At 52.8% G+C, this 25,957-nt stretch overlaps 2 protein-coding genes across 8 annotated transcripts in view; one reads left to right on the plus strand and one right to left on the minus strand.

The window, feature by feature from the left end:
* The first annotated feature begins 41 nt into the window (after window positions 1-41).
* Window positions 42-8,033, plus strand: GTF3C5 (general transcription factor IIIC subunit 5). Of its 3 annotated transcripts, none has more exons than XM_071574138.1 (12): window positions 42-186; window positions 832-1,054; window positions 1,274-1,472; window positions 2,252-2,447; window positions 2,782-2,886; window positions 3,368-3,482; window positions 4,135-4,215; window positions 4,745-4,842; window positions 5,516-5,598; window positions 5,892-6,034; window positions 6,649-7,876; window positions 7,922-8,033. In XM_071574138.1, exons 1-11 carry the CDS (start codon window positions 61-63, stop codon window positions 6,801-6,803), a joined length of 1,524 nt encoding a protein of 507 aa, XP_071430239.1. In that variant the 5' UTR covers window positions 42-60; the 3' UTR covers window positions 6,804-7,876; window positions 7,922-8,033. The 3 variants fall into 3 exon arrangements, with proteins under 3 accessions (XP_071430239.1, XP_071430240.1, XP_071430241.1); XM_071574139.1 differs by having other exon boundaries at window positions 4,748-4,842; XM_071574140.1 differs by having other exon boundaries at window positions 51-186; window positions 939-1,054.
* RALGDS (ral guanine nucleotide dissociation stimulator) overlaps window positions 7,946-25,957 on the minus strand; it is a 58,931-nt gene continuing 40,919 nt past the window's right edge. For 3 of the 5 annotated variants that reach the window (XM_071574137.1, XM_071574135.1, XM_071574133.1), the window contains exons 2-18: window positions 16,300-16,410; window positions 15,676-15,869; window positions 15,204-15,278; window positions 14,859-15,052; window positions 14,332-14,453; window positions 13,946-14,161; window positions 13,724-13,827; window positions 13,287-13,371; window positions 12,504-12,581; window positions 12,323-12,409; window positions 11,932-11,964; window positions 11,590-11,711; window positions 11,318-11,413; window positions 10,985-11,186; window positions 10,396-10,755; window positions 10,139-10,253; window positions 7,946-9,986 (exon numbers count right to left, since the gene is read on the minus strand). In XM_071574137.1, coding sequence (XP_071430238.1) covers window positions 9,811-9,986; window positions 10,139-10,253; window positions 10,396-10,755; window positions 10,985-11,186; window positions 11,318-11,413; window positions 11,590-11,711; window positions 11,932-11,964; window positions 12,323-12,409; window positions 12,504-12,581; window positions 13,287-13,371; window positions 13,724-13,827; window positions 13,946-14,161; window positions 14,332-14,453; window positions 14,859-15,052; window positions 15,204-15,278; window positions 15,676-15,869; window positions 16,300-16,410 — 2,370 coding nt within the window. In that variant the 3' untranslated portion in view covers window positions 7,946-9,810. The remainder of the gene's footprint in view (window positions 9,987-10,138; window positions 10,254-10,395; window positions 10,756-10,984; window positions 11,187-11,317; window positions 11,414-11,589; window positions 11,712-11,931; window positions 11,965-12,322; window positions 12,410-12,503; window positions 12,582-13,286; window positions 13,372-13,723; window positions 13,828-13,945; window positions 14,162-14,331; window positions 14,454-14,858; window positions 15,053-15,203; window positions 15,279-15,675; window positions 15,870-16,299; window positions 16,411-25,957) is intronic. The other 2 variants (XM_071574136.1, XM_071574134.1) reach the window with 2 other exon arrangements.

The raw sequence follows: 25,957 nt of genomic DNA on the forward strand, positions 1-25,957 counted from the left end.
CGTGCGGCGGAACCTCCGTGTGCCGGGCCCGGGACTGGGGCGGACCGGGCCGGGGCGGCCATGGCGGGCTCGGCCGTGCTGGAGCTGCCGCGGACCCCGCGCTTGGTCTGCGTGGAGTACCCGGGGCTGGTGCGGGATGTCGGGGCCGTGCTGCGCACCCTGGGAGGAGAGCAGGGCGTGTCGCGGGTGAGTGGGCCGTGGGGCGGTGCGGGGGTGTGGGGACAGCCTGGCCCTGGGGCTGGGCCTGGGCCTTGGGAGGGGTCGGGGACAGGGACAGCCCCGCGGGGGGACCCTCCGTGCGAGCCCGTCAAAGCCAGCAGGGCCCACGCGTGTTTTGGGGATAATGCCGCTCCACCACAGCCCCCGAGGGAGGGTTCGGCAGGTGTCGGGGAGGATTATAAAGTCCCTGAGTGGTTTGGGTTGGAAGGAACCTTAAATCTCATCTCGTTTATCACTGCCATGGGCAGGGGCGCCTCCCACCAGCCCAGGTTGCTCCAAGCCCTGTCCAACTTGGCCTTGGACACTCCCAGGGATGGGGCAGGCACAGCTTCTCTGGGCTCACAGGGAAGAATTTCCTCATTACCCTCGCAGGGAAGAATTTCTGCCTAATACCCAGGATATTATCATTCTCATTCATTTATTTCTTCCTAATATCCAGGATGCACATCCCCACGATGCACCGCCGGTGTTGGTGGGGCAGGGCTGGATCCCCCCTCGGTGCCATGAGGGGCACAGTGGGTGCCCAGGGCAGTGTGTGGGGCTGGGGGTGGCACAGGCAGGGGGGCTGCACGGGTGGGATGCTCAGGGGGCTGTGCCTGCCCTTGCTGACAGATCTACACCGACCCTGCCAAGAGGCTGGAGCTGTATTTCCGCCCCGAGGACCCCTATTGCCACCCCGTGTGTGCCAACCGCTTCCCCACCTCCACCATGCTGCTCAGGGTCACCAGGAGGACCAGGAGGAAGAAGCAGCTGGACACGGAGGGACAAACCCAGCCAGAAGTCCGGTTTGAAATGGACATCCTTGGGATTGTCACCACTGTTTACAAATTCCAAGGTAATGCTTGGGTTTTCTGTCCACCTGGCTTAGAGATGAGTGTGTCTGATGGGAAAGGGAAGTGTTTCTCTTTAAAGAATTCAGAACTAGAAGGAAAATCAAGTGTCTTTGCTGTATAAACCTTTGTATAAACTTATCAAGCTGCTCCTGAAAGCTGAGTGTGAGAAATGCTGTTACATTCACAATGAACTTCACAGTGTTTGAACTTGTTTCTCACAGGAATGTCTGATTTCCAGTACCTGGCAATGCACTCTGGTCCTGCTGGCAAACAAACCTCCATGTATGACAAAGTCCTGATGCTCAAACCAGAGAAGGAAGAATTTTTCAATCGGGAATTACCTCTTTACATCCCACCACCGATTTTCTCCCGTCTGGACACTCCCATTGACTATTTTTACCGCCCAGATATCCAGCACAGGTGAGTGCCTTTTCTCATGATGCATCATTCATGTGCTTCACCTCTTGAAGCTGCTGCCTTGTTCTGTTTTATCCCTCTTGATGTGGCACAACAGAGGCAAAAAAACCAATCAGAAACTGCCTGGCAGTGGCAAGCTCAGCAAAAGTCCATTTGGGGGTTTGCCAGGTGATGTGGTAATGATGACTGTGTCTCCCAGCGCATGTCACACAGCCTGGGATGCAGGGAGACACTTTCCTGCCTGCTTCCAGTGGGTTGGAGCCAAGGGCAGGGCTTGCAGGAGTCAGTACCAGATGTTCCTGTGGCCTGTGCCTGCTTGGCACAAGGTGGTTTTTCCAGAAGAACAATCTGTGAGATCTCCCACAAGAAACATCTTTCATTTTCTCACTGTTGACCTTCATCTGCACCTTTTAAAGGAAAAGACATTTCTATTTCTAGATTGAATTGGTACCTGCATTTCCCTCTTGCTCTGCCCCTGTATCACTGAGTACCTGCAGTAGCTACAGGTGGCAAATGCAGAGGGTGAAGCCTTTAGTGCTCCAACACATTTCATACAGATCAGTGCCAAGTGCCTGAGGTTTCTGTGCCAGCCAGGGCAGAGCCCCTCTGTCAGTGTGCACCTGGATACAGCTTGGAAGGGTTTTTTAACTTAAATTTTCTTTCCTCAGTGGTGTCATGAGAGTCTTTTATGATACCAATATGTGATAAGGGAGGTTGGGCCAAAGTTACACCAACCCACTGCTCACCTGGCTGAGTCCCTTCTTGCCTGTCTCTGTCCTTAGGGAGGGATACAACAATCCCCCGGTGTCTGGGGAGAACCTGATCGGCCTCGGCAGGGCCCGTCGCCCAAACAATGCCATCTTTGTGAACTTTGATGATGAGGAAATCCCAGCTAAGCCACTGGATGCTGCTGTACAGACCTGGAAGAAAATGTGCACCAATCCTGTGGATAAAAAGGCGGAGGAGGAGCTGAGAAAGGTGCGTGCCTCACCTCTGACCTGAGCACTGTCCTGCAGCAAGCTGTGCAGGGAAAGCTGCCTTTTCTCTGAATTCCCCAGGTTTTAAGTGACTGATAGAGCAGGTTTCAGTAGCTGCTGACACTGCTGTGTTCAGTTCAACTCTGCAAGTCAAGATTTGAATCTGTAGCCAACTCATTAAGTTCCTTTTTGTGCCATGAGTTGTTACATTACTGTTCCAGTAGCTCATATCAAGGGCTAAAGGCCCTGATGCTGAATTAAGTGCACTTGTAAAACTGATCTGCCATTGGTAACCCACTTCCCACTGTTTTGTGGTTGTTTCTGTGTTATTTTAGCTCTTTGAAGTCCGTCCTGTCTGGTCTCGGAACGCAGTCAAAGCAAACATCAGTGTCCACCCAGACAAGCTCAAACTGCTGTTGCCTTATGTGGCCTATTACATGGTGAGTGCCCACCTGTGAGCAAGGGAGCCTAAGCTGGGTGTTCCTGCTCCTTTAGCACATCTGAGGTCCTTCCAGGAAGCACCTGAGCTTAATATTATGTAAAGAGACAGAGGGAAGAAGTGCCTTGCTTTGAACAGAAGTTAAAGCCGAGGAGGATTCAGGAACTGCTTGCTCTCTGTTCTGATCAGCTTTGTAGGTCAGTCAGACACATCAAGTGATTGTCCAGCTGGAAGTGGTAGCAGAATTTTTCCACACTTGTGACCTGGCAAATTGTAAAAGAACACAAATATTTGTGTTTTGATACATTGATTGCCCATGTCCCAGTGGGCATAAATACTGGCATGACAAGTGGGGAAAGAGCTGGTAAAAGAAATAATCTTTGGGCAGTGAGGGAAAAAGAACCTTTAGAAGCCTCTACTGAAGAAAGTGCAACACTGTGCTGGTTTTTGGTAACCATTTTCCCCTATGTGTGTTGACTCAGTTGACAGGTCCTTGGAGAAGCTTATGGGTTAGGTTTGGGTATGACCCCAGAAAACACCCTGAAGCAAAGATTTATCAAGTGCTGGACTTCCGAATTCGCTGTGGAATGAAATATGGTAAAAGGGCCCAACCCACAGAGCTACTCTCTCTGCTTTCTGGTTAATCCTGGTAGTACTTTTCTTTTTATGTGTTTTTCAAACTCTTTAGCCAAATTTCTGCTCTGATGAAGATGAGCTCCTTGCTCACTGTAGTTCTTTCTAAACTCCTTTAATACTTTATTTCATAGTATGCACTATGTCTTGCCTCATTTGGCACATTCCAAACTCTGACCTTCCTCTTCCCTGTGTCCCAAGCCCAAGAGGATGTAGCAGACCATCCTCCCCTTGCTCAGGGAGGCCCTGACCAGGAATTCTGGTGATTCCACACTAGTTTTAACTCAAGGACCTCAGCATCTTGTGCAGGATGTTGGGTCTCAGACCTTGGACATGGGGTTCCCTTGCTCTCATTTTGCAGAGGACAAGTTGAGGAAAAGTTGTTTCTGACATCAGATAAGTCCATGACAGAGCTGCCTTTCACTCCCTGACATCAGATCACTTTTCCTTTCCAAATTAGAGTGTTTTGTTGATCTCCCCACCTTGCTAAAATCAGCATATCCCAAAGACCAGCCTGCCTTTCCCACACCAGTCCAGCCCTTGTGTTCCTGAGCTAGGGATATTCTGCAGGATGCTTGCCCTCAGCTCATTCTTGGTTTTCTTGTTTCACCTCTAGGTTATGCCCCTAATGACATGCCTGTGAAAGCAAAACGCAGCACGTACAACTACAGCCTGCCCATCACTCTCAAGAAACAAGGTATGCTGGGCCAGCAGAAGGGCTGCCTGGCTCTTTTGGGTCTGTTTACCCCATCCTGGTCACAGGTGGTGAAGGGTCTTCCTCTGTTGTAGCTGAGCCAAAACTAGAGCTTGTTTTTTGGTTATAATTTGGTGCTGTTGTTAAGCCAGTAGAGGAATCTCCTGCTGGGAAAGTGGAGTGTGAGTTTTGGAAGCATGTCTGGCTGAGCCAAAGTACCTGTTAGGCAGGAGGGAGTTCTGCAAGCAACACTGGGAATTCAGCACTCCCTTCTGTTCAGTGATGGTGCAGAACTGCGGATTTTCTTTGTCAAGGGAAAGTAGAAATTAAAATGATGAACTAATATGCTGTGGAAAAAACTGCTGAACTCACCACCTTTGCTGTGACTGTCCAGTAACATCTCTGAAGAATGAAAAAAACCCACATGCAAACAGTTGCTGGGTTGGTCTGGTTTTGTTGAATCAACAGAGTGAAGTGACAGTACAAGGTGAAAGTTGTCCCTAATTAGGACTGTCCTTGTTTTTCCTTTCAGTAGGTCACACAGTCGGTGTCCACGACCTCAAACAGGGGCTGGGTACAGCTGGTGCATCTGGGGCAAAAAAGCCTCCCTTCAGCAAGTATAAACTGAAGGTAAGCATGACTCTTTTTACCAGAAATAGCTCAGTGAAACAGGTGTGTTTCCTGGTTTTTCAGTCATCAAGGGGACAGCTGTGAGTGAGCTGATGTCCTCATTCCCAGGTTTACCTGGGAAGCTGCTGTTTGTACACAGCACTCCAGGACTTCACCTTCTGTGCACTACTGAGTGTATTTCTTACATGCTGCAAGGTGGGATTGGTGCTCTCAGCCCTAGTCTTAGGTGTGATGATTATTGTGATTCAATTGATAAAACTGGAATTTCACAGGCAGTGAAATGCAAAATATCACGGTGTCTTTATCAGGTCACGCTGCAAAATCCAGCAGGGTGGAGCAAATCCATGAATCTCATTCTTTCATTTTTGCTAGAATGAAACCCATGATGCACTGTTATGCAATGACAGGCTGCAGACAGAGCTGCAGTTTGAAGAGGTGAAGAGAGTTCTCTGCACAGCAGTGCTGGTGTGTCTGTGGCTGCAGGGAAATTTTGGGGCTTTCCTCGTTCAGGTTTATCTTTTGCCACAGGCAGACTTTCACCTTAGAACTGATCAGTGTCTTAGAACTGAAGTGCCTTGTTCTTGAATCAGCCCATCAGAAGGACTTTTATAGCAGAGCTGTCCTGTTACACCATAAAATGCCCATGAATCCTTTCCTTCTTTCCTTCTCTTAGGAATCCATCTACATTTTCCGAGAAGGAGCCTTACCCCCTTATCGACAGATGTTCTACCAGCTCTGTGACTTGAATGTGGAAAGGTATTGTACACGGGTAGCTGAGTCTTCTGTCAGATACAGATTTCAAAGCCTGTTGTTTATACCCTGTCCATTCCCCCCTCTCCCACTGACCAGGAACCTCAGAGGCTTTTCACTTCTGAATAAAAATAGAACACTTTTCACTCATGAACTTCCTTTCCCATATAACAATTACCTGGATAACCAACTATGCTATTCCAGCTCAGTGAAGTGGAAGTAAGCCATAGTCTGCCTCATTTGAAGCCCACACCTGAGTGCAGAAGGCTAACATTTCCTTCCCTTTTGCTGCTCCTCAGCCTACAGAAGATCATCCATCGGAATGACGGCTCGGAGTCGGAATGCACAGAGCGGGATGGGTGGTGCCTTCCCAAGACCAGTGATGACCTGCGAGACAGCATGTCCCTGATGATAAAGCAGATCATCAGATCCACCAGGCCTTGTAAGGATGCCTTGAACTGTTTTGCTGCCTTCCTGGTGGTGTGGAGACGTGGTGGGCTGAGGGCAGGATGGTGCAGTCAGCACTGGGACAGAGGCATTCCTGTGTCTGCCTCCTCCTTGGTGCTCCACGTGTTGTGTTGGAGCTGAGGCTGTTGTCCTGCAGTGTGAATGTGGGTTGCCATTAGGAATGACTGGAAGTAAAGGTTTTCTATTTCATCTTCCAGTATCAGGCCTTCAGGTTTTAAATCTTTGCACATCAAGATCTTATTCTTATTGATGTATCTGTTGTTGGCATTTTACTTTCTACTGACCTTACTGATTGAACAAGAAGTGAGGAAATTGTGCATGATGCTGGGCCAAAGCAATAATACTGCAGTGAACCAGGTCAGAATGAGCTTGGAGAGGAGGCACAGCACTGCAGCTCTGCTGCTGTTCTGCTTGCTTTCCTGGAGTATGGAAAGGATTGCTTTGGGCTTGATCAAATTCTATTAAGATGTGCAACATTAGCTGTGCCCCTGCAGCTTCTGCCTTCCTCTCACATGTCTGAACTCTACTGCAAATGCCCTCAGGTTTCACTGAGAGGCATCACAGTGTCTTTCTTTCTTCCCAATTAAGCTCTTTTCTCAAACACCACAAGCAGTGAAGACTGCAAAGGGCAGCTGGCATACGAGTCTGGAGAGGATGAGGATGATGAAGAGGAGGAGGAAGACTTCAAGCCTTCTGATGGGAGTGAAAATGAAATGGAGACAGAAATTCTGGACTATGTGTGAACTGGGTGAGCAGTGTGGCTGCTGTGGACAGAACTGTGTCCTGGTCCCTGAGAGCTGAGGGCTCAGCATCCATGCCCAGCATCTGGGAAAGCAGAGCTTGTACTACAGTGATGCCACTCTGCACTGACTGCTGCTGGCCCTTATTATGGATGTTTAGGAGACACTGCCTACATTTTCATAATTGCTGGTTAAGAAGCCCTCCCGTAAGCTCAACAAACTCCCCAGAGCAAGCTCAGAATCCAAACCAGCTGGTAATGCACCAGAATAGAGAAGAAGCTGCATTCCCAAATCTCTCCATGTATGGGAAGTGCACACTGTCCAGGTTGATGGTCTTCTGGAAAATAGAAAAGGTGCCTGAGGAGATGCTGGGAGAAGCACTACAGTGTGACTGGAGTCCCTGAGGCAGGTTCTGCCCTTCTGCTTGTCCAGAGGGAATGAAAATACTGTGCTATGCCTTCAGCACTGAGCATTGCTGGCCATCTTGGAAATAAAACCAGCAGGAAAACACACTGTCTGAGAGTGAATAATTCCCTTCCTGTTGTCCTTACTAGCTGATGAACTTCACAGTTCTGTTTGACTTCCCCAGTAGTTAACAAGGACTGAAGGCAGCTGGCAGAGCTTCAGGTTCATGGAGGTTGGCCATTAATCTGCCATTGCCAGCTGGAATGTTCCCACCTGGTCACAGAAATTAAAGATCTGGCATTTTCTGGGTCTTGTGCATTCCCCAATGTGTTAGGAGCACACCAGAAGCCAAGCTTTCTTTATTAACAGGAGGAGTGAGGCCTCCTTCCTCCACCCCTGAGGAATGATGCCTTAGACCCAGGCAGATCACTTGTCTCCACACCCAAGGACTGTTGCATTTGCTCTTCAAGCCATTGCTTGTAACAAAACCAGCAAACTGCAACTGAAAAATGAAACAGCCCCAATTCCCAGGTTCAAATGAATAAGGTTCATTTGAAAATCAGGCCCTGGTCCCTCAAACAAGAAGCCTGGGGTTTTGGTTCAATCACAAAACAAAGCTCAACTCTGCAGAGTGAATGTAAGGTACAAACTGGCACCCCACCCTCAGTCAGGTCCGCTCCTCTCTTTAGGAAGGTGCTGGCATTCTGGGGAAGGAGGCCAGGACAACCCCTGCCTTGGGGCAGAGTCATTTGAGCATCAGTATTTTATTGCAAAGACTAATTACATTGCTGTGTACAAGTCACACCAGGCAGTGTGTCCTTCATTGAAGTGGTACAAAATACATATGGTACAGCCAGTCCCTCCAGTGACACTGGGCTGCTGGGGACAGTGGCAGGAGGATAGGGGGACAGTCCCAGGGAGGGCAGGAGCTGGCAGGCATGGAGCAGAGGGAAGGTGGTGCCCCAGGGAAGGGGCTGGGCTTTGGGCAGGGTGGGAGGCAGGAGGCTGCCCCTGCGTCAGGGAGCCAGGAGCTCCCATCATGTGCAGCAATGGGCAGTGAGGACACAGGGCGAGGGGGGCTCAGTGCCAGCCACTCCCACACCCAAGCAGCCTCTTCCTCACCTGGTGCCAGGGACCTGCAGCCCAGCCCCTGCCACCAGCCCTTGCCCCTGGAGCATGGTTCTTCTGGAGCTGAGGAAGGCACTGCAACCACCTGGCAGCTCCGATGGACAGGAAAGAGAAAAAATCTGCTGGAATGAAGCGCTTAAAAAACAGAGCCAGGAGCAACAAAAGGTCCCCTTTGGTTAGTGTTTCCTACAATGATTAAAACAAGCAACTCTGCCCCTGCTCCAAAGACTAGCAGTGGAAATTTGGAAAGGGAGGACTGGCAGGGTCTGCACCTCATGAGCACAGTAGAGCAACACTGCTGCCAGTGTCCCTCCCAGCAGCCTTAAATACCAGGGTAGGGACAGGGGAGGGACTGGGCTGCAGGGCAGGGGGAGGCTGGATTAGTAAAATGTACAAGTTTGCCTCTTCTATTTACAACCAATAAATATTGAAAAAAAAAAAACAGTAAACCTTTTTGTTTTATACAAAAAAAAGTCTCATTGCTGCTTCTCCCATGGTCAGTGTTTGAAAAAGTCCGGTTAAAGCCCAAGGTGAGTGGCACTTTCCAAGGGTCAGCCAGTGGCAGCCGGGGCACCCGGAGCATGCTGAGCTCTCCAGCTCCTTGCTTGCCCATGCAGACCCAAAATCTCTTATTTACACAAGTTCAGATAGAACTTCACTCTCCTCCCCCTCATTAGGCTGGCAGCACTGGGGGCACAGCCCGAAGCTTCCCCCTGACAGCAGAAGAGACACTGGCATTTGATCTTTGGTGCAAGTTTGAACACGGGCCATCCCAAGTCCAGCTGCAGGAAGCGCTGGATTTGGAGAGGAGCGAGACCACGCAGGCTTCCAGCTGTGGAGAGCACAAGGGATCCACTCCCTCAGGGAACAGGGCTCCGAGTGCTGCTGCAGGGCTGCATCTTCCCAGCCTGGAGCATCCGTGGCTTCTCCCAAGGGAAGGACAGGCAGAGATGGTGCAGTGGTGGCGATACCAGTTATCCCAGGGAGGAAAGATGTGGAGGTAACCACCAGGAAAGCTGGGAAGGAGAGTGCTGCACCTCATGGGAAGCTCTGCAGCCCCAGGGTGGTGGCTCGTGCTCTGCTCCTGTCCAACAGCCCCTCTGCGAGTCGCCGCTCCCCGGCTCGCTCGGACACAAGGCACCTACGGCAGAGGTGGGCTCCGGCTCTGGGCTGGCCGGCGGCTGGGCGAGTGTCGCACCGTGGAAGGTTAAAAAAAACAAAACAGAACAAAAAAACCAGAGATAACCCCCCCGCTGCTGCCTTTCTGTGTAGAAAAAAGACCTGATTGGAATAGGGGCTTGTGCAGAGAGAGGCAAAGGCCGACACCAGTTGTCCAAGAGCCCGGCTCAGTGCGGGAGGGGGATACACGGCCATCCCCCTGGACGAGGGTTGCTCCTCTCGCCATGCAGGGTGGCACAAGGACCGGAGCAGCCTGCCCCCAAGGCCCCGTCGGTGATGGGTGGCAGTGGGGCTGAGGCTAGAAGATGCCTTTGGCGATCTTCAGGCCTTTCTGCTTCATCCTGGGCAGGGTGGAGCTGGAGCCGTGCTTGATCTTCACCCCCTTGGAGAAACCCCGCTTCTTGAGCACGAAGTCGTAGTTGGCGGTGGAGTTCATGGCGTAGAAAACATTGGCGTTGTCGGGGATCTTCAGCTCTGAAAGTGACCAAGGACGGGGGTCAAGTTGGGCACCTCTTCCCTGAAAGGGAGCTGGGAGTTGTCCCCCGATCTCCCTCTCACTGTCACCTCCCAGCCCAAGCTGCAGGACTGCCTGGCCCCAGGAAAGCCCCCCAGACCTCAGCACACACCTCTCTCCTCAGAGATGATCTGAACGAGCTCATAGTCTTCAGGCCGGTCCCCATCCAAGTTGTGTTTGGCCATGGCCTTGCGAATAACCACCGGGGTCTTGTCCTGGCTCGTCACCTGTGAGCCCAGAGCTTTATTAGCCCAGGGGGTGCAGAACACTGCAAAAGCCTCCCACCAGTGTCTCCCAAAACAGGCCATGCCTGCATCTGAGCAGGACAAGCCACCCCTGCCTGGTGTCACCACGGGGCCCTGTACTAACCAGGATGCTCTTGTACATGTTGCCGTTGTCCACAGCCAGGCTGACACGGATGATACAACAGTCGTCGACCTGCTGGTTGTAGAGGGGCAGCGAGAGTGAGGAGTAGCTGGAGATGCCAGAGACCGAGCGCTTGTGTGTGCGGGAGGCCGTCACCGGCGTGGAGGAGACAGAAGAGGAGGAGGCACTGCTGGAGCCTGAGCCGATGCCTGACGTGTCCAGGGAGGAGAGGGAGGTGGATTCCCAGAACTGGAGGGCAGGGAGGAGAGGGGATGCGGAGGACACAGTGGGTTTAGCTTCTCCATCGGCCACAGATGGGGCGTACCAGCGCTGGGGGAGGGAGGCCAGAGGGATCTCACTGACCTGTGACAATGGGGGACCAACACAACTACAGCCACCTGAGGCACGAGAGCCTGACCTTGCTGCCAGAGCAGCAAAGGGCAGGGGCCTCCCTAACCCCAGCAGGTCAGAAACAGCCCCTGGGACCCCCATCTGCTCCCCCCAGCCCCAGTGCTGGGGCAGAGGTAGGGCAGCCCCTACACCCTGGCTGCACCTGCCTCAGGAGGCCTGGACCCCAAGAGTTGCCACGCACCTTCTTCTCCTGGCAGTCGGGGGACTCGGGGATGAAGCTGATGTTGATCTCCTCCACATCGGAGCTGCTGGAGCCGGCGGAGGTGACGCTCACTGAGTCGGTGGCGTCCCCACTGCACAGGTACTGCCCACACTTGAGCTGGTCGAAGGATTTCGAGTGGGAGCTGCCGCTGGCGCAGGGCTCAGTGCTCGGCGGCTGCCGGCTGCCAGGAGAGACGTGGGGCAGGTGAGGAAGGAGCAGGGTGAGGGTGCATTTGGCTGGCAGGACCACCCCCATGCCAGCCAGAGATGCCCCGTGCTGGCCTCCACCTGCCCCAGGGACGAGCACACTCACTCGCTCCAGCGCTTGATGATGCCCGTGTTTTTCTTTGCCTTCAGTGTGTTGCTGGCTGACTCTGACAGCGGCTCGATCTCACACGACAGCCCATAGCTGGGAGGGGAGAGAGGAGGGTTTGAGCTGCCTGCGCTGCCACGAGCACCAGGTGGGCAGGGCAAGGGAGGCAGAACACGGAGTGGAGCACAGAACAGCTCCTGCTCAGGAGCCAGAGGAAACAAGTGGTGGGACCTCCCAACGCACCAGAATGGCCCCAGACCCCACTCACTCACCTCTCAGCCTCGCTGAGCCGCTCCAGGCTGTGGAACCAGTCCACGAACTGGTCCTCCTGTGTGAAGCTGTAGTTGTTGCAGGCTGACTGAAGCAGCTTGATCTGTGCAATGACTTCAAACTCCTGCAGCAAAGAGAAGCCATGAGACCACATCTGTTTGACAGCCCCAGCCTCCTCCACAAAGAGCACAGCCCCACACATGGAGGCAGGTATGAAGGACCAGAATCCCCTACCCAAAGATGAAGAACATGACAGGAAAAAAAGAGAGAGATCAACCTCAAAGTGACTGGCACAGCCTCCTCCCTCCCCCACTGCTGTGTAGCTGCCAGGGGAAAGCTCTCACCTTCCTTCTCTTCTCAAAGTTGATCAGTCCACCCTGGAAAAGAAGGAGATGAAAGTCAGCATGGAGCAGGCAGAAAAATACTGCTCTCATCCCTCCCTGTCCCCATCTCACTGTCACTGCAGTGTGGGTGTCCCTGACAAGCAAGTAGCCCATTCCCATGGGCTGACACAGGTGGATGTGCAATGGGATACAGGATGCAGTGTGGGATACAGGATTTGCAGGATGCAGTGTTGGATACAGGATGTGTAAACAGCAGTGTCAGATGTGGGATGCAGTGTTGGATACAGGATGCAATGACGGATACAGGACACACGGGGGACCAGCTCTCCTTTTATCAGCCCAGGCTCTGGGAGGAAGGCAAGGAAGGGGAGGATAGGGAGGAGGTACATACATCCAGGAAATCCTTCATTGCGGTGTCGAGCATCACCAGGTCCGTGAGGAAGGTGCCAAGGTAGGGAATGGTGCCCTGCATCACGCCCTGTGGGGACAGAAGGGACAGCAGGGTCAGCAGAGCTGGGACCAGCCTGGGCAGCCACCAGGAGGGGGCACAGGGGTGGCCCTGCCACACTCACCATCTCTCGCTGCTGCTGCTGCCGCTTCTGAGCCCTCTTTGGGTTGATTTCCAAGGTGGCAAATTTGGATGTGCCCTCCTGGATGGTGGGGAGAGGTGGGATCAGTGGGGATCAGCACAGGTGGGAAATTGCACTAATACCTCTTAGCTAAAATTCACACCCACTTTTATTGGTGCAACTTTCCTTGTAGAGGGAAAGGGATGAGGGGAAGAGGAGGAAATCAAAGCCCTTTTATGGCTTACAAGGAGAGGCTTAGTGAATAGGAGCTGATGCTCTCATTTCCAGCTCTGTGTAAATGCTTCTTCAATGGGATGTTTTGTTTCCTTTTACATTTTGTGTCCTCTCAGCCCCCAAATCAAGAGCTAGACTGGGATCTGTGGAGAGGCTTCACACAGGAGGACATTTTTGCTGCAGCCTTTCACCAATCCCACCACTCCACTTGGAATCAAGAGGACTTTGCATTGGGCTGTTAAAATGCAGCTACCCCTGGAGAGAAGCTGTCACCTGGTGCTCTGGATCCCATCCCACTGCTTATCTCTGTTTGCTGAATTGCTCTGCCAGCTTCAGGCAATGAGCTGTGGGTGGAGAAGCAGAAAGCCCAGCCTGGTCCAAAACCCCTGCCTGCTCCCCAGATTTGGCATGCTCTGCCTGCACCTATGCCTGCAACTCCAGCAGCTCTGCCAGGGCTTTATCCTTGTGGCTGGAACACCGTGGAAACTTCTGTCAGCATCAGCTTAAACTCCCTGCCAAAGACAAGGCAACACGGGTGCTGCTTCCCCCTACCTTAATGAGGAGCTCCCGGCTCAGTGAGTGGTTGTTCTCATCAGAGAAGATCTCTGAGAGCTCATGGAATGTGCGGAAGCTCTCCCTGCTCAGAAGGAAACAAGGGGAAAAGTCAGCAACTGCCACAGTGGGATTTCCTCCTTGGGGCTCCCCCCTTGCTCACCCAAATGACCCCAGTTATGCTTGCAGCTCCAGCTGGTCCTTGCTGATTTTTTGGGAGCTATTCCAGGGTGTTCCACATGGGGAAAGGCAAAGGTGATGATGCTTTTATTTTTCTCACCCTCCTGAGGTCCCTGACACCTTACATTGGTCCCTGGGTTTTGGGCACACTCCAGTGCTGGAGCTGAGATGATCCCATTTACACATTCAAGGGCCACAGCATGACCTTCCCCTTGGAGCCTCCCATCATCCACAGGAGCCCAGCAGGAGCCACTTACCGCAGAACCTCATCCCAGGTCTTCTTCAGCCGGTGGACAGCGTTGCACTGAAGAGCTGAGAGGATGGCTCGGAGGGAGGAGAAGTTCTTCAGGATGCGACACTCCTGGAGACAGGCAAGGAGAGGACAGGACTCAGTGTTAAAAAGAGCTGAGGGATCTGCTGAGATTCAGGTACAGCAAAACCTCAGCCCGTGGGTGAAGGCAGGAGGTGAGCTGTCCTACCCGAGCCACCTCGATCCACCGCTCCACCACTTTTGCTCTCTGCTGTGGCTTCAGGGACCGGTCCCCGAGGCACGTGGCGATGACACAGTTGGCCACACTGTTGAACTGTGAGACGGTGGCACGGATGGTGGGAGCCAGGTGCTCTTTGCCCTTCTTGTCCCGCTGGGACCAGATGCAGCCCAGGCAGTGGTAAGGCACCACTTTCTTAAACAGCTCCTGCAAGAATAAAGGGATGGAGAAGATGGGTCTCTGGGTTCCCTGGGTTTGTCCCTTCTCAGAGAAGAGGCCAGGAGAAAAGATGGATGGGAAGAGCCAGGTCTGCGCTCAGAGCAGCAGGTGGCAGGCAGGCAGAGCACCATTGACCTGGTTGTTCAGTGAATACTCACAGCGTCCATCAGTGTGAACTGTTCTGCCACCATCTCTGGGGAAAAGGAGAGGAAATCTGGCTTCCCATCCCCGACCCCGTTCTCCTCCACCAGCTGGAAGGTGCAGCTACCATGGTCCACAGCTGCAAGAGACAGGGTGAAGCTGAGCACTGCAGAGCAGCCACGAGCCAGAGGCCACACCAACCCACACCAGTCCCCTGCAGACACCCACATCCCACCTCCCAGGCTCTTAATTCCCATCTAGCTTCACACCTTCAGCAACAGGGCTCAGATAAAAGGATAGTCATTTTAAACTAGTTGCAAGTGTCTACAGAGGATTAAAAGCAGATTAGCTAATCCACTTAGAAATCCCACTTCTGGTGCAGCTGGATTAGCTTCCCAATGTACCTCCATGTGAACACAGGCAGGGGTTTGGGGTGTTCAGCCATATGGCAAGACCAGAGGTTTTGGAGACCCTTGATGCCAACCATAGCACTTCCTCCACCCGCAGCCCCAAATGACCCCCACAAGCAGGGAAAGGACCCCACCTTCTGCCTCAGACTCGCTCTGCTCTTGCTGCTGGAACTGGGCCAGCAGGATGCGGGCTCGGCGCTCCAGGTCGGAGCCGGGGATGTTGTGGCGCACGTAGGAGATGAGCTGCTTGAGGCAGGTGAAGTCTGGGGGCTTGCGGAAGTCCTCTGAGTACTGGTCCAGCCAGGCTCCCAGGATGGAGGAGATGGTGCTGCAGGGAGAGGGAAAACACAGGCAAGCTCGTGTGAGAACCAGGTGCCAGGAGAAACCTGAGTGCACTGCCAGGCGCACCCCTGGGACAACTCATCCCTCTGCAGGAGAACCAAAGAGCCATCACCAGAACCACCCGCAGTCAGACTTACTTCTTCAGCTCCGTCCTCTCATCCACGGCATGCCTGGCATGGTCCCCATTCTCCTGCACGTGGAGTTTGCCATATCTGGTGGGGCAGAGAGGAGGCAGTGAGCACCCTGGACTCAGCTGCCTCTCAGCACTGTCTCTTCTCCTTCCACATCACCCCCAGCTCTGCCAGGGTGTCAGGATGAACATCCTGCACAGTGTCCTGCTCCCCTCTCTTCTGCTACAAGCCCCCATGTTACAGGAGGAGGGAAGCTGCCAGCACTGGCCGCCTCGCAGTGTGGTACCAGCTGGAAGAGCTCCAGCTCTCTGGAAGTTGTGTCCTCCCTGCCCTGCCCCAAAACCTTCATGCAGATGGAGTTGGGAGAAAGCATGAGCCCTCCAACGCATGGCAGCAGAAGATGCTGCTGCTCTCCTGGCTGAGGGAGCTCAGACACCAGCCATCCCCAGGTGTGTCTTGGGGCTCAGGGCACCCTCACCTGTTAAGCAGCAGGTCCAGCACTTGCTTGGTGGTGGCAAAGGCCCGGTAAGTGCACAGGAAGATGGTGACATAGGTGGAATCATTGCCCTTGAAGGCTGAGACCAGGTACTCCACCAGCTTCTCCAAGGTCCCAGCTTTTATCGTCCTCACCTTACACGTCTCGTAGAGGTTTAAGGCCGACTCATTCTCAAACTGCCAGGACAGGAGCAGAAGTCAGAGGGCTCAGTGAAGACAGACACCATCAAGTGCAAAATGTTCCCACAAGCTTCACAGGGGTTGGGTCTAGGCTGGGACCACAAACCCCTACAGTGCCTGGGACTCCCCTAACTGGGAAAGGGAAGCTGGGTCTTCATGGACACCAAATACCAGCAACCCAGCTGAGAAGACTTGAACATTTGGGAAATCCCGGGGAAGGCCTCAAGGTTGCCAAAATCTTGATGCAAATCAGAGTTCCCCTATTTTGCAAAATGTGGCTATAGACTGTTTTGCCCATGCCCCCTCTCCATGGGGCAGAAGCCAGTAAGTGCTCCCATGCTCCCTTCTCCACTCCTGAATAAATCCATGATTCCTGTGGCAGGGAAACCTCCAAAGCCCCCCGTGGCTGATGGAGCCCCCAGCTTACCCCCAGCCATCGCTGCCCCTTGTTGGCTGTGTGATGGAGCTGCACCTTCCGGAGAGATATGCTGTAGATCACACCATCCTCCAGCTCTTCTCCAATCTCCTGCGTGGAGCTCTGCATGGAAACACAAGATACACCATGAGATAAGGAGAACAAAGCATGAGAGAGATGCTCTTGTGGCTTGTACAACAGCTGGTAGGCACCAAGAGTCTCCCTGACCTGCTCAGAAACACAACCCAGGTGACATCAGTCTAGACCTGGGTCCACCTGAGCCTGCTCACAGCAGAGCCAGGAATTTGGGAAGCTGCTCTCAATCTGCTCCTTGTCCCCTGGCTCCACATCTCAGCCCTCCAGCAAAGCCAGGCCATGCCAGCACTGGGGGCTGGGCAGAGTGGGGACCCTTCACTGGGCAGCAAGGGGGGCAGTGAGAGCATTCCCACGACACAGCCCTGCCTGCCCCCTGCCCCCCCCCCAGCCTCTGCCTTTCCCATAAGGTGACACTGCCACCTGCTCTGACCGTAATCTCAGTAATCTGTCCCTGCAGAACTGGGCACCTCTGTGCGCTTCCCTAATAAATAATACCTGTCAAACCAAGTTTCCTGCCAGCTCTGGCAGCACTGGGAGGCAGAAATCCAAGAGGAAGCTCGAAGCTGGGGGGAAATCCCAGGGATTGGCATCACGGTGGGCTCAGGCTCAGGGCACCTCTGGGGAACAGCCTGACCCATTAACAAAGTTGAAATTTCTGCTCTGGAGGATGGAGACCACCCAGAACTTGTTGAGGAAATGGGTGGTGACGCTCAGGGCAGGTCCCCTGGCACACACTCCCCAGCACCACATGCCAGCACGGGGCTCAGCAGCATTTCCAGACCCACAAGGACGATTTAGTTGCCTCCTCCTCCTCCCTCACCATTCTCTGCTGAGTCAGTGCCTCTCTAAAGACTATTTATCCAGATCCTTTTAAACACCTCGGGGATCTCCCCCGCCCTCCATCCCCCACGCCAAATGGCAGGACATGGTCTAACACACGGCAAAACTCACTGCTCAGCAGATGGAGACAATGCCCCAAAGCAATAAGCTGGTCCGCAGGGGGAGGTGGCCACGTGCTGGGCACAGGGGCATGGGGGCAAGTCTCCCCTGTATATCACACTGCCAGCCAGGGGCCAAAGCCAGCCCGTGGCTTTCCCTGCAACCTGCCCCTCCATAAAAAACCCTGAGCAGTAGCAATAACACAGGGCTTGCTGGGGAAGAAGCTGCCATGGGGTGACCCTGGATGGGGCAACCCAGGATGGAGTTCCAGGAGTGATGCTGCTCCCTGCAAAAAATCCTCCTCCAAACTTCTCCCTGTGAACATGGGAACAACCATACCCAGGGCCCCCATTCCAGATGATGCTGCACAACTCAAGAGACACAAGCAGAACATGACCTTGAGCTGTGGATCCAACGTGCACCTACCAGGCTCTTTACCCACCATCCTTTATCATCACCATCACAGCAGCAGTCACTGCACTGTTATCACACCCTGCACAAGCCACGGGCTTGTTATTAGCAAGGACTCAAGGCAGCTCAAAGAGCAAGGGGAATCTTGAAAAAGCCTCTCATTCATGGTTTTAATGAATGAGGACAGAGAATATCCCCCCAGGCAGGGTTACTGACATTTTCACTTTCTGCTGAACCTGCTCTTCTCACTTCATGCCAGACTATGGAGAGGTTTGGTTTGCTGCAGCTCGAGGGATGTGAGCCTCCTAACTTTGGAACATAAAAAGTCTTTCCCAGGAGTCACTGGCTTCCACACCAACCCTGACAGCACCTGCACAGGGAAGCAGACACACAGATGCCCTTCCTCACACCTACATCTGTCCCTCTCTTGTTCTATGCTTTGGGATAAATTCTGGCATAAATTTACATTCCAGTACACTGCCCTAGGGGACTGGCACAATCCTGGGAGAGAGCTGCCAGTATGGCTAAAGCTTTGTGTCCTCTCTGGATCAACCACCCACAGTGATGGCACCTAATCAAGTTGGTCAAGTTGTTTTTCCTCCATGCACAGATGCCGTTTCCAACAAAAAGAAAGACAAGTCATGGAAAAGCTTCCCAGCTTGTCCACAGAGACCATCAGACCCTGATGTCCACAGTAATGTGCCATCCTCCAGAAAGCACAGCAACAGATGCCTCTTGAGCACATGAACCCACACCCGAGGGGCAGCGATAGAGAAGGTGGATCAACACGAAGAGGGCTTTACACCAGCTCTCCTGGGCTCTCTCCCAGTTTTCATCACCCACACTGCATGTCAGCCCTCCCCTGTGTATCTCCCAGTTATGCTGAGACTTTGGGCTGGAGGAAAGCTCTGGGTCCAGCAGGACCAGAGCTCTGTATGGTCTAACTCAGAAAAGAGATTTGGCTGAGCAGCTGTAAACACCAGACACAAATATCTAAAAAAATCAGATGCTTGATGATACACTACTAAATTAATAAATTAAATCACATGAGAGGACAAAACATCCCAGGATCAACCCATGAATCACTGGCAGCTGCTGTGCAACTACAGTGGAAAGTATTGCAGGGTTTTTCGCTCCGTATTTCGTGTCACGTGCAGAGGATACACCCCATTTTAATGTGCGTAGAAGCAAATTTCATTTCCTTCCCATATTCAGGATTGTCAGATTCATTCATTTTTTGCCTTGCTGACTCGGGCGATATCCCCCCGAAGTTCCCCCTTTGCAAACCACACACGAAGGCTGTGGCTTCCCAGCACTCAGAGCCAGGCCCATGCCAAGAGCCAGCCGAGCTGCGACACTGGTACATTCTCAAATTTGGCTATTTATATTCTGGGTGAGCTTCCTCTTTCCTACGGCTGCTCCTCCGAGATGCTGATTGTGCACTCTGTGCGCGTTGGTTAAAAACCAGCGAAGCAAAAAGAAGCAGCAGCAGGACAGAGCTGGTGAAGCCCCACTCCCACACCTGCACCAAAAGCACGTTTCTCCTTTTGCAGAGGAGATGGGGTGAGAGCAGGGCTGGGAGAGGCTCAAAACCTTGACCAGTGTCTTTGGTATGCAATGGCCACCGGTGCTGCAGTTCTGACACTCACAACTGCATTTCCAGCAAATGCCTCCAAAATGGTCTCTAAAGAAACAGAGAACTGCTGGTAAATATTACTGCAGCAGTCACTCCTCCCCACTGCCTGCCCTACACATCTGCTGGGGGTTTCTGCCCCTCAGAGCAGGAGCAAACATGATTCAGGCTCAGTCAGCACAAGCCCTGCCCGCTGCCCATGTGCAAACCCTCCATCATCAGTCTCCACCTGGAGAGCAGAGCATGAGACACGGGTGAACAGTCCCTTCCATCGGTACAAGAGAGGAACTCAACAGGCCCATGCAGCGCTTTGAATGGCTGCAACGAGCAAAGTTTTTCTGTGAAAACACTAACTTTGAGCATGTTAATGGTTATGGCACCTGCACCTCCACCAAACTCATACAGACAGGCACCCCAGAAAGGGAGATCCAACACATCTCAAGATGAGCATCAAAAAAGGGAAGACACGGAAAATGAGCATTTGGCCATGATTTCTCCAGCTCAGTGTGCAACCCTGCTCCTCTCACACAGCAGGAAAAAGGCCCCTGGATGGAGGGGCACAAGGAAAAAACCACACGTTTCACTTCAGGGGTATCAGACACCCAGTTGTGCAGAGGCCTTTGCAGAAGCAGCCGTGAGTGAACTCTGCAGGAGTTCATCCCCTGAAATATGAACCGGGAGGTCTGCACCAGATGGCTGCCTGGGCTTGGGGACTGCCTCTTCCAACTGCAGATAGCCCCGGGCTGCTGGAGCTCCCACTGATGGTTCAAAGCTTTTGTGACTACACCAGGGAGGAATTCCCGCTCCGTGCAATAAACTCCTCTACTGTCTGGTGAATGTTCTTGTACTCGGCGTGGTGTCAAACCCCACGTCTTCACACGGAGGTTTAATAACGAGCTCTAAGGCTTAACCAAGGTTGAGAGCCCTGCAGGAAGGGTGTGAGGGACCCTCGCACAGCCAGGCAGAGCAGCAGGGACTCTGCCTTCAGCTCTTCTCATCGGCTGAAGGGAAAGGAAAATGCAAAGGCCAAACAGCAAAGCAAAATATTGGCTAGGGACCGGCGTTTTGGAAAGTGTTTGAGATCAGGTGGTTTTAGCAAGACAGGAGGAAAATACAGGATTAAGTGTGAGCACGACAGCATCCCCACATTACATAGACAATTACCCAACAATTACCAGGTCTTAAGAGCTCTGGTCCCACGTGCCCTGGGTTAGTGCATTGGCCTCCAAAGGCACAAAATAATGAACAGTTTGTGGAAAAAGGTATTAATTTCAGCACACGTGGAAGAGGCACAACTGCTCAAAGTGCTTTTACCGATGCTCCCTGGACAACAGCTGGTTTAACAATCAAGATATTCGTGTTACTCTGTTCCCTTTCAGCTGAGCTACACAAAATGCCTGATCTCCAGACAGGGTACAACACAGAACCAAGAGCATCTCTGCATCAAGATTTCAAAGGGCTGCTGCTACCAGCCACAAGAGAGGAGCAGACACTAACCCTGCCCGCGGGAAGCCAGGAATGTGCTTCTGTTGGGAATTAAGTCTCACTGGCTAAGCCAAGGAAAGGCAGAGCTGAGCCTCCGAGATGTCACCAGGAGTTTCTCACTGAAGCTCTGCCTTTGCACAAAGTTTGAAAGAACCTGATGAAAGGTGGTAAACCCAGAAAGTGGGAGTTTTGTCTTTAGAATCCCTTCTCAGAATAATCCCTTCCCACTGGCAGGGGAAATGGGCCTTTCCAGAAACGAAAGAAAGAGGCTCCACCACGGGCTGTGCCCTCCGTGGCTGCCACGAGCCCCAGGTGAACTTTCATTTCACCCTCGGGAGCGACTCCCCAAACCCATGCAATGAACAGCAGCGGCTCTGGGGCCTCTTATGTAAACTGAAGTGTACGACATTATGTAAAAGGAAATAGGAAAAAAGTCAGCCCCGGCAAGTGAAAGGAAAACAAGAGCAGTTCTGTGAACTGAGATAAAGACCGCAGAAGCAGAAGCACCCCCTGTCCTGCACATCCAAAATAAGCACACGCAGCACAACACCCTTCCCTCATGGGGACTTCCAGGCAAAAAGCCCTGAGGAGGCTGTTCCCCCACGGCTCTGCCGGTCAGGATCGGCTGCTCCTCACACTCATCAGCATTTCCTTCCTCCAGCCCTGCTCAGGAAGGCTACAAGGACTACCCAAAGCTGGCGAGGAAGATGCCAAACTTCCCCCCTATGTCCAGGGAAAGGAAAAGTGCCCACGCTGGTGCCTGCCCACCCCAGTGAGTCACGGCATGTCCTTTGGATTAGCAGCCCCACTGAGGAATTTTTGAGTGCCCCACTAAGCACTTCTCCTCCCAAACACCATCCCAGCAATGGCCATGGTGGCACTGGGGTACAATGGTTCTCTCCAGCCACCCCTCACCTCCAGCCAGTTGATAACCCACTGTTTCCTTTCTCCCTAAGACATGTCCCTGTTGATGCTGATGGAGCTCAGTCCTCCACCACATCTCAGCTGTACCTGGCCCCTGCCCTGGGCACTGCTCCCCATACAGAGCTGTTCAGCAGACAGACACAATTCCTTTGAGTTTTCAACACTCTCTGCCTTCCTTCCTGCCTCCTCCAAGCTGCTTCGAACCAGGACTGATTCCAACAGCCCATTAAAACACAACAACAAAGGAGGAAACAGGAAAAGAACAGAAAAAGGGCCAGAAGCTAAACTTAAACCCTCGATGAAAAGGGGGTGGTTTTGCCAGGACACTAACCCAGTGGCAACAGCTGAGAGCCTGTTCTCTCCCCATGAGATGCTGGGCTCCACAGCTGGGCTCTCCTCACACCCTTTGCTCTGCTTCAGGTGTTTCAGCATGGAAAGCTGTGCCTGTAGGGAATAGCCCTGGAGCTGTGCATCACCCTGCACCACAAGCTCCCTGGGAGCAGGATGGAGCAGACAGAGAGGGCACACCACCCTTTATCTGCCTCTTCTGGGGATTCCCTCAGGGTCTGGGGCTCCCGAGACCAACAGCAGGTCTGATCCTGTGTCTGTGAGCCAGAAGGGTTACAGACAGTATCCAGAGGCGGCCTTCTCCACCCTCGTGGCTCAGAGAGAGAAGGGAAAGCTGGCAGATCGGTTACAAAGGCATCTTGTGACTTGCACACAGCCAGTCAGTGGCTGGAGCCAGGATTAGAGCTCAGCGCTCGGGTCCAGAAACGAGACAGAGCAGATATGCAGGATTCTTCCCCCATTTGCTTCTGGTTTGCTTTTAAAGAAAATTAGGAGCCTTCTCATATGCAGACACTTTTTCACTCTTTTTATGGTCTGGAAATCAAGAGTCAAAGACCTGCAAAGACACTATGTGTCCACTCCATACCCTTGGCCTTCAAGGGGCAGGACCAGACCCCTGAGGTGGGGGGATGCAGGTGCTGGGGGATCAGCCTTGCTAGGGAGACTCCCCAGGAAAAAGCAACTCCAGCCACAACAGGCAGTGCCAGAGGTGCCTGGTTAACTCCTAACCTTTTGTTTCCTACACTCAGGAGTACAGAAGCCCACCAGCACTTCCATCTACACATTTAAATCCCATGTGAGAACAGCACCAAGCAGGACTCCCTCGTGTTCCGTACTGGGCGAAATGCTGGGATGGGTATTCTTGGAAGATTAGGAGAAAACTGAGTGCAGCAGGTTTTGCTTCCTCTCTAAGTTGATGGTAAAAGGATCTCGCCAACACAGCAGTTCCAGCTCTTGCTCCACAGTCCTTAGCTCTGCATTCATGACTGCTGTGGCACCATCCCTGCTCATCAGCACCATTCCTGCCCAGCACTGATGCCTCCACAGGGGCTGGATGGGGCAGAGGGACACAGCTGGCCCTCCCTCCCACAGCAACTGCTCTGCTACAAACTCGCCTACAGCCCGCGGGTAATTACTGGAAGTGAAACCAGAACCACACGACCCATGAAAACTGGTGTATAAAAAAATTAATTCATATTGCCCCGTAAGGTTAAATAAAGATTTGAGTGTCTCAACCGAAGTCATTTCAGCTCAGAACAAAGGTCTGTGCTTTAACGAGATGGAACAGAAATATTTGCAAAAAACATAACTGAAACAAGTTCAAAAATTGATTTTTTTTTCCCATGTGTATGGTATCACCTGTAAGTCACATGCAACGTGACAGCTCCCCAGTGCCTTGTTCAAGTGTGAACTAAAGCATGGAGAGTGCCCTGAGGAGTTCCAGCCTACCTGGCCTAACATTACTCCAACAATTCCACTTCTGAAACAGGGTCCTTGTGCACCAAGTGCATTATTTCTGCAGCAGCAAGAACTGCCATGTGTATTAGGAAAGGGCTGGTGATAAGGCTGGCAGTTGGAGCTGATGTACCTTGAAACCAATTGGAATCGCCACCCCTAAAATGCCAGTTATGTCTTAGCACACATTAACCAGGACATACAGAGTTGTTCATTGTGGCAACTCCAGGGATATATTTGTCCCTTAGTATCACTGCCTGCAAATGGGTTCATCTTCCCAAAAGGGAAGTGTTTACATCCCCAGAGACACAAAACCTTGAATAAATATTCCCCAGCTCACAGACAATGTGCCAGTCCAGACTGTGCCAGCCAAAAAAATAATTTTAAGAACTATCAGCTGCAATGAAAGCAGGTCCTTCTGTCAACTTCCTCCTTGCCCTGGCATGTACATCTCCTGCATGAATAAGGTGCACACCTGGGCACGCACCTGCAGCACAAGCAAGGTGGGATATGAGGAAAGGGCAAAGCAATCATCTCAGCTGCAGCAACTGTCAGGTATAAAACACCAGCCCAGCCCCAGGAGGAGATTTTCAGCCCCCCATGCCATGCTGAACCATCCCACCGGCCCCACGCTGACATTCCCAGGGAGTTCCATCACACACATTCCCAAGCAGCCTGGCCAAGCTGTAAATGGCTGCCTGTGCAGTACCTTGCCTGCTGCAGCTTGCAGAGAGGAAAAGAAAGCCAGGTCCCATCTTTCTGGAATTCTGAAGGTGTACAGATCAGCATGGACAGGCTGGAGGTTGTCCAAAAGCCACGGCCCTGTCTGGTCAGAGTCTGGCTGATGGCGACCGCACCGTCACCTTTCGCTTCCATCTGACCAAGGTTCATTCTGATTTAGCTCAGACGTATCCATGGCTTAGATAAGCTGAGCCAAAATAAGCCCTCGTGAAATAAATGTGTCCACCCATGTGTTTACTCTGCCTTACGTCAACCTACATTCCCTCCACTAAACCTGGTGCCACTGAAGCGTGGGCAAAGACGACAAGCCCAGAGCTCTTGGGCCCCCCTCCCTAAAATGCCATCCCCACTGACTGTGCAGAGGAGATGCCTGAGGGGACTCCACATGCCCCCAGCCCAGCCTGACCCTGAACAGGGCAGGCTCGGGTGCTGTCCCAGCCGGTTCAATGGCACCACTGTGCCGCCCGGGGGGGCTCACAGTGCCGGTGGCACAGGAGCGGGCACAGCATGGCTCGCTCTTTGTGTGCGTGTCTGCACCAGGGTGACCCAGTAAACAGCTGAAGCAGAGAAAATGCAGGAACAAACCAGTGCAGGGAGGCAGCGAGGGGCTGCTGGTGAAAGGAATAAATGTGAGGCTTTGTTCTCCGGTCGTGCCCCTCGCGCCCAGCTCCCACCCAGGCCAGCATGACGTGGGATTTCTCCATTTGCTGCCGGCTGTGCTTCCCGAGCTGCCCCGAGCACAGATCCAGGCTCAGCGTTAGGCTAACCCTAGGGTTAGGGTTAGGCTTCTCTTTTGTGTTAGGATTAGGATTGGGGTGTTTTTTTAATCTTAATGGTGCAGCATCATTCCAGCTGCGGGGCTCGGCACATGCCCTCCGCTCCAGGGAGATGGTACCCTGCTCCTTGTTCCCGTCCTGCACTTTAGCTTTGTAATCAAGATCTCACCTTGAGAGCATGACTTAAAGAGGAGTCAACGAGACAGGAGGTGCTACCTGAGCAGGCACAGGGCAGGTGTCAACAAGCCGACACCTGGGGGGTCTGCAATCAGGATGCTCAGGGAACTCAGTGTGATTTCCACAGCTGAAGCAACTGAGAACTTACAATTAACTGCCACCTTTAGGGAGAAATCAACTGGAAAAAAAAAATCCAGCTGTTGTCAAGTGCCTGAACACACATGCCAGGAGCCCCAGGAAGGAGGTTCTGCCCTGAGTGCTGGGTGTGCCAGATCCTGTGGCACAAAGAATGTGGGTGCCCGGGCAGGGCACAGGCAGCTGGGCTGGTGGGATGAATTCCCCCTCCAGACTCTCAGCCCTGCACTGGAGGTGCAGGCTCACCCCTGGACCATGTTGGAGCATCAGGCCCAGCAGGCAACCAGCCCTCCCTCAGGTGTCAGCCAAACCCTGGGGTGCAGGAGGCAGCTTTACACAGGTTGCTCCACTTTTCCACCCAACCCTGATTCAGCACAGACTTTTGGGATCCTGTTTTCTTCCACCACTTTAGACACAACCCTTTTCCAGCGACAGCTGATGGTGAAGACAAACCTGTGTCTGCTTGGGGACACCAGGCACTGGGATTTCAACACAGCACTGGGTCATCCAGACATTTGCAGGCAAATGTTCCCTCATACTACGAGACCTC

Source organism: Pithys albifrons, chromosome 20, assembly GCF_047495875.1.
Source record: "Pithys albifrons albifrons isolate INPA30051 chromosome 20, PitAlb_v1, whole genome shotgun sequence".
NCBI classification, from domain to species: Eukaryota; Metazoa; Chordata; class Aves; order Passeriformes; family Thamnophilidae; genus Pithys; species Pithys albifrons.

Bases quoted from the DNA above. Each gene is read 5' to 3' on its own strand.
- GTF3C5 (XM_071574138.1), top strand. From the start codon at position 61: ATGGCGGGCTCGGCCGTGCTGGAGCTGCCGCGGACCCCGCGCTTGGTC. The intron at 1,473-2,251 runs GTGAGTGCCTTT...CTCTGTCCTTAG, and splicing joins CGCCCAGATATCCAGCACAG to GGAGGGATACAACAATCCCC. The intron at 5,599-5,891 runs GTATTGTACACG...GCTGCTCCTCAG, and splicing joins TGTGACTTGAATGTGGAAAG to CCTACAGAAGATCATCCATC.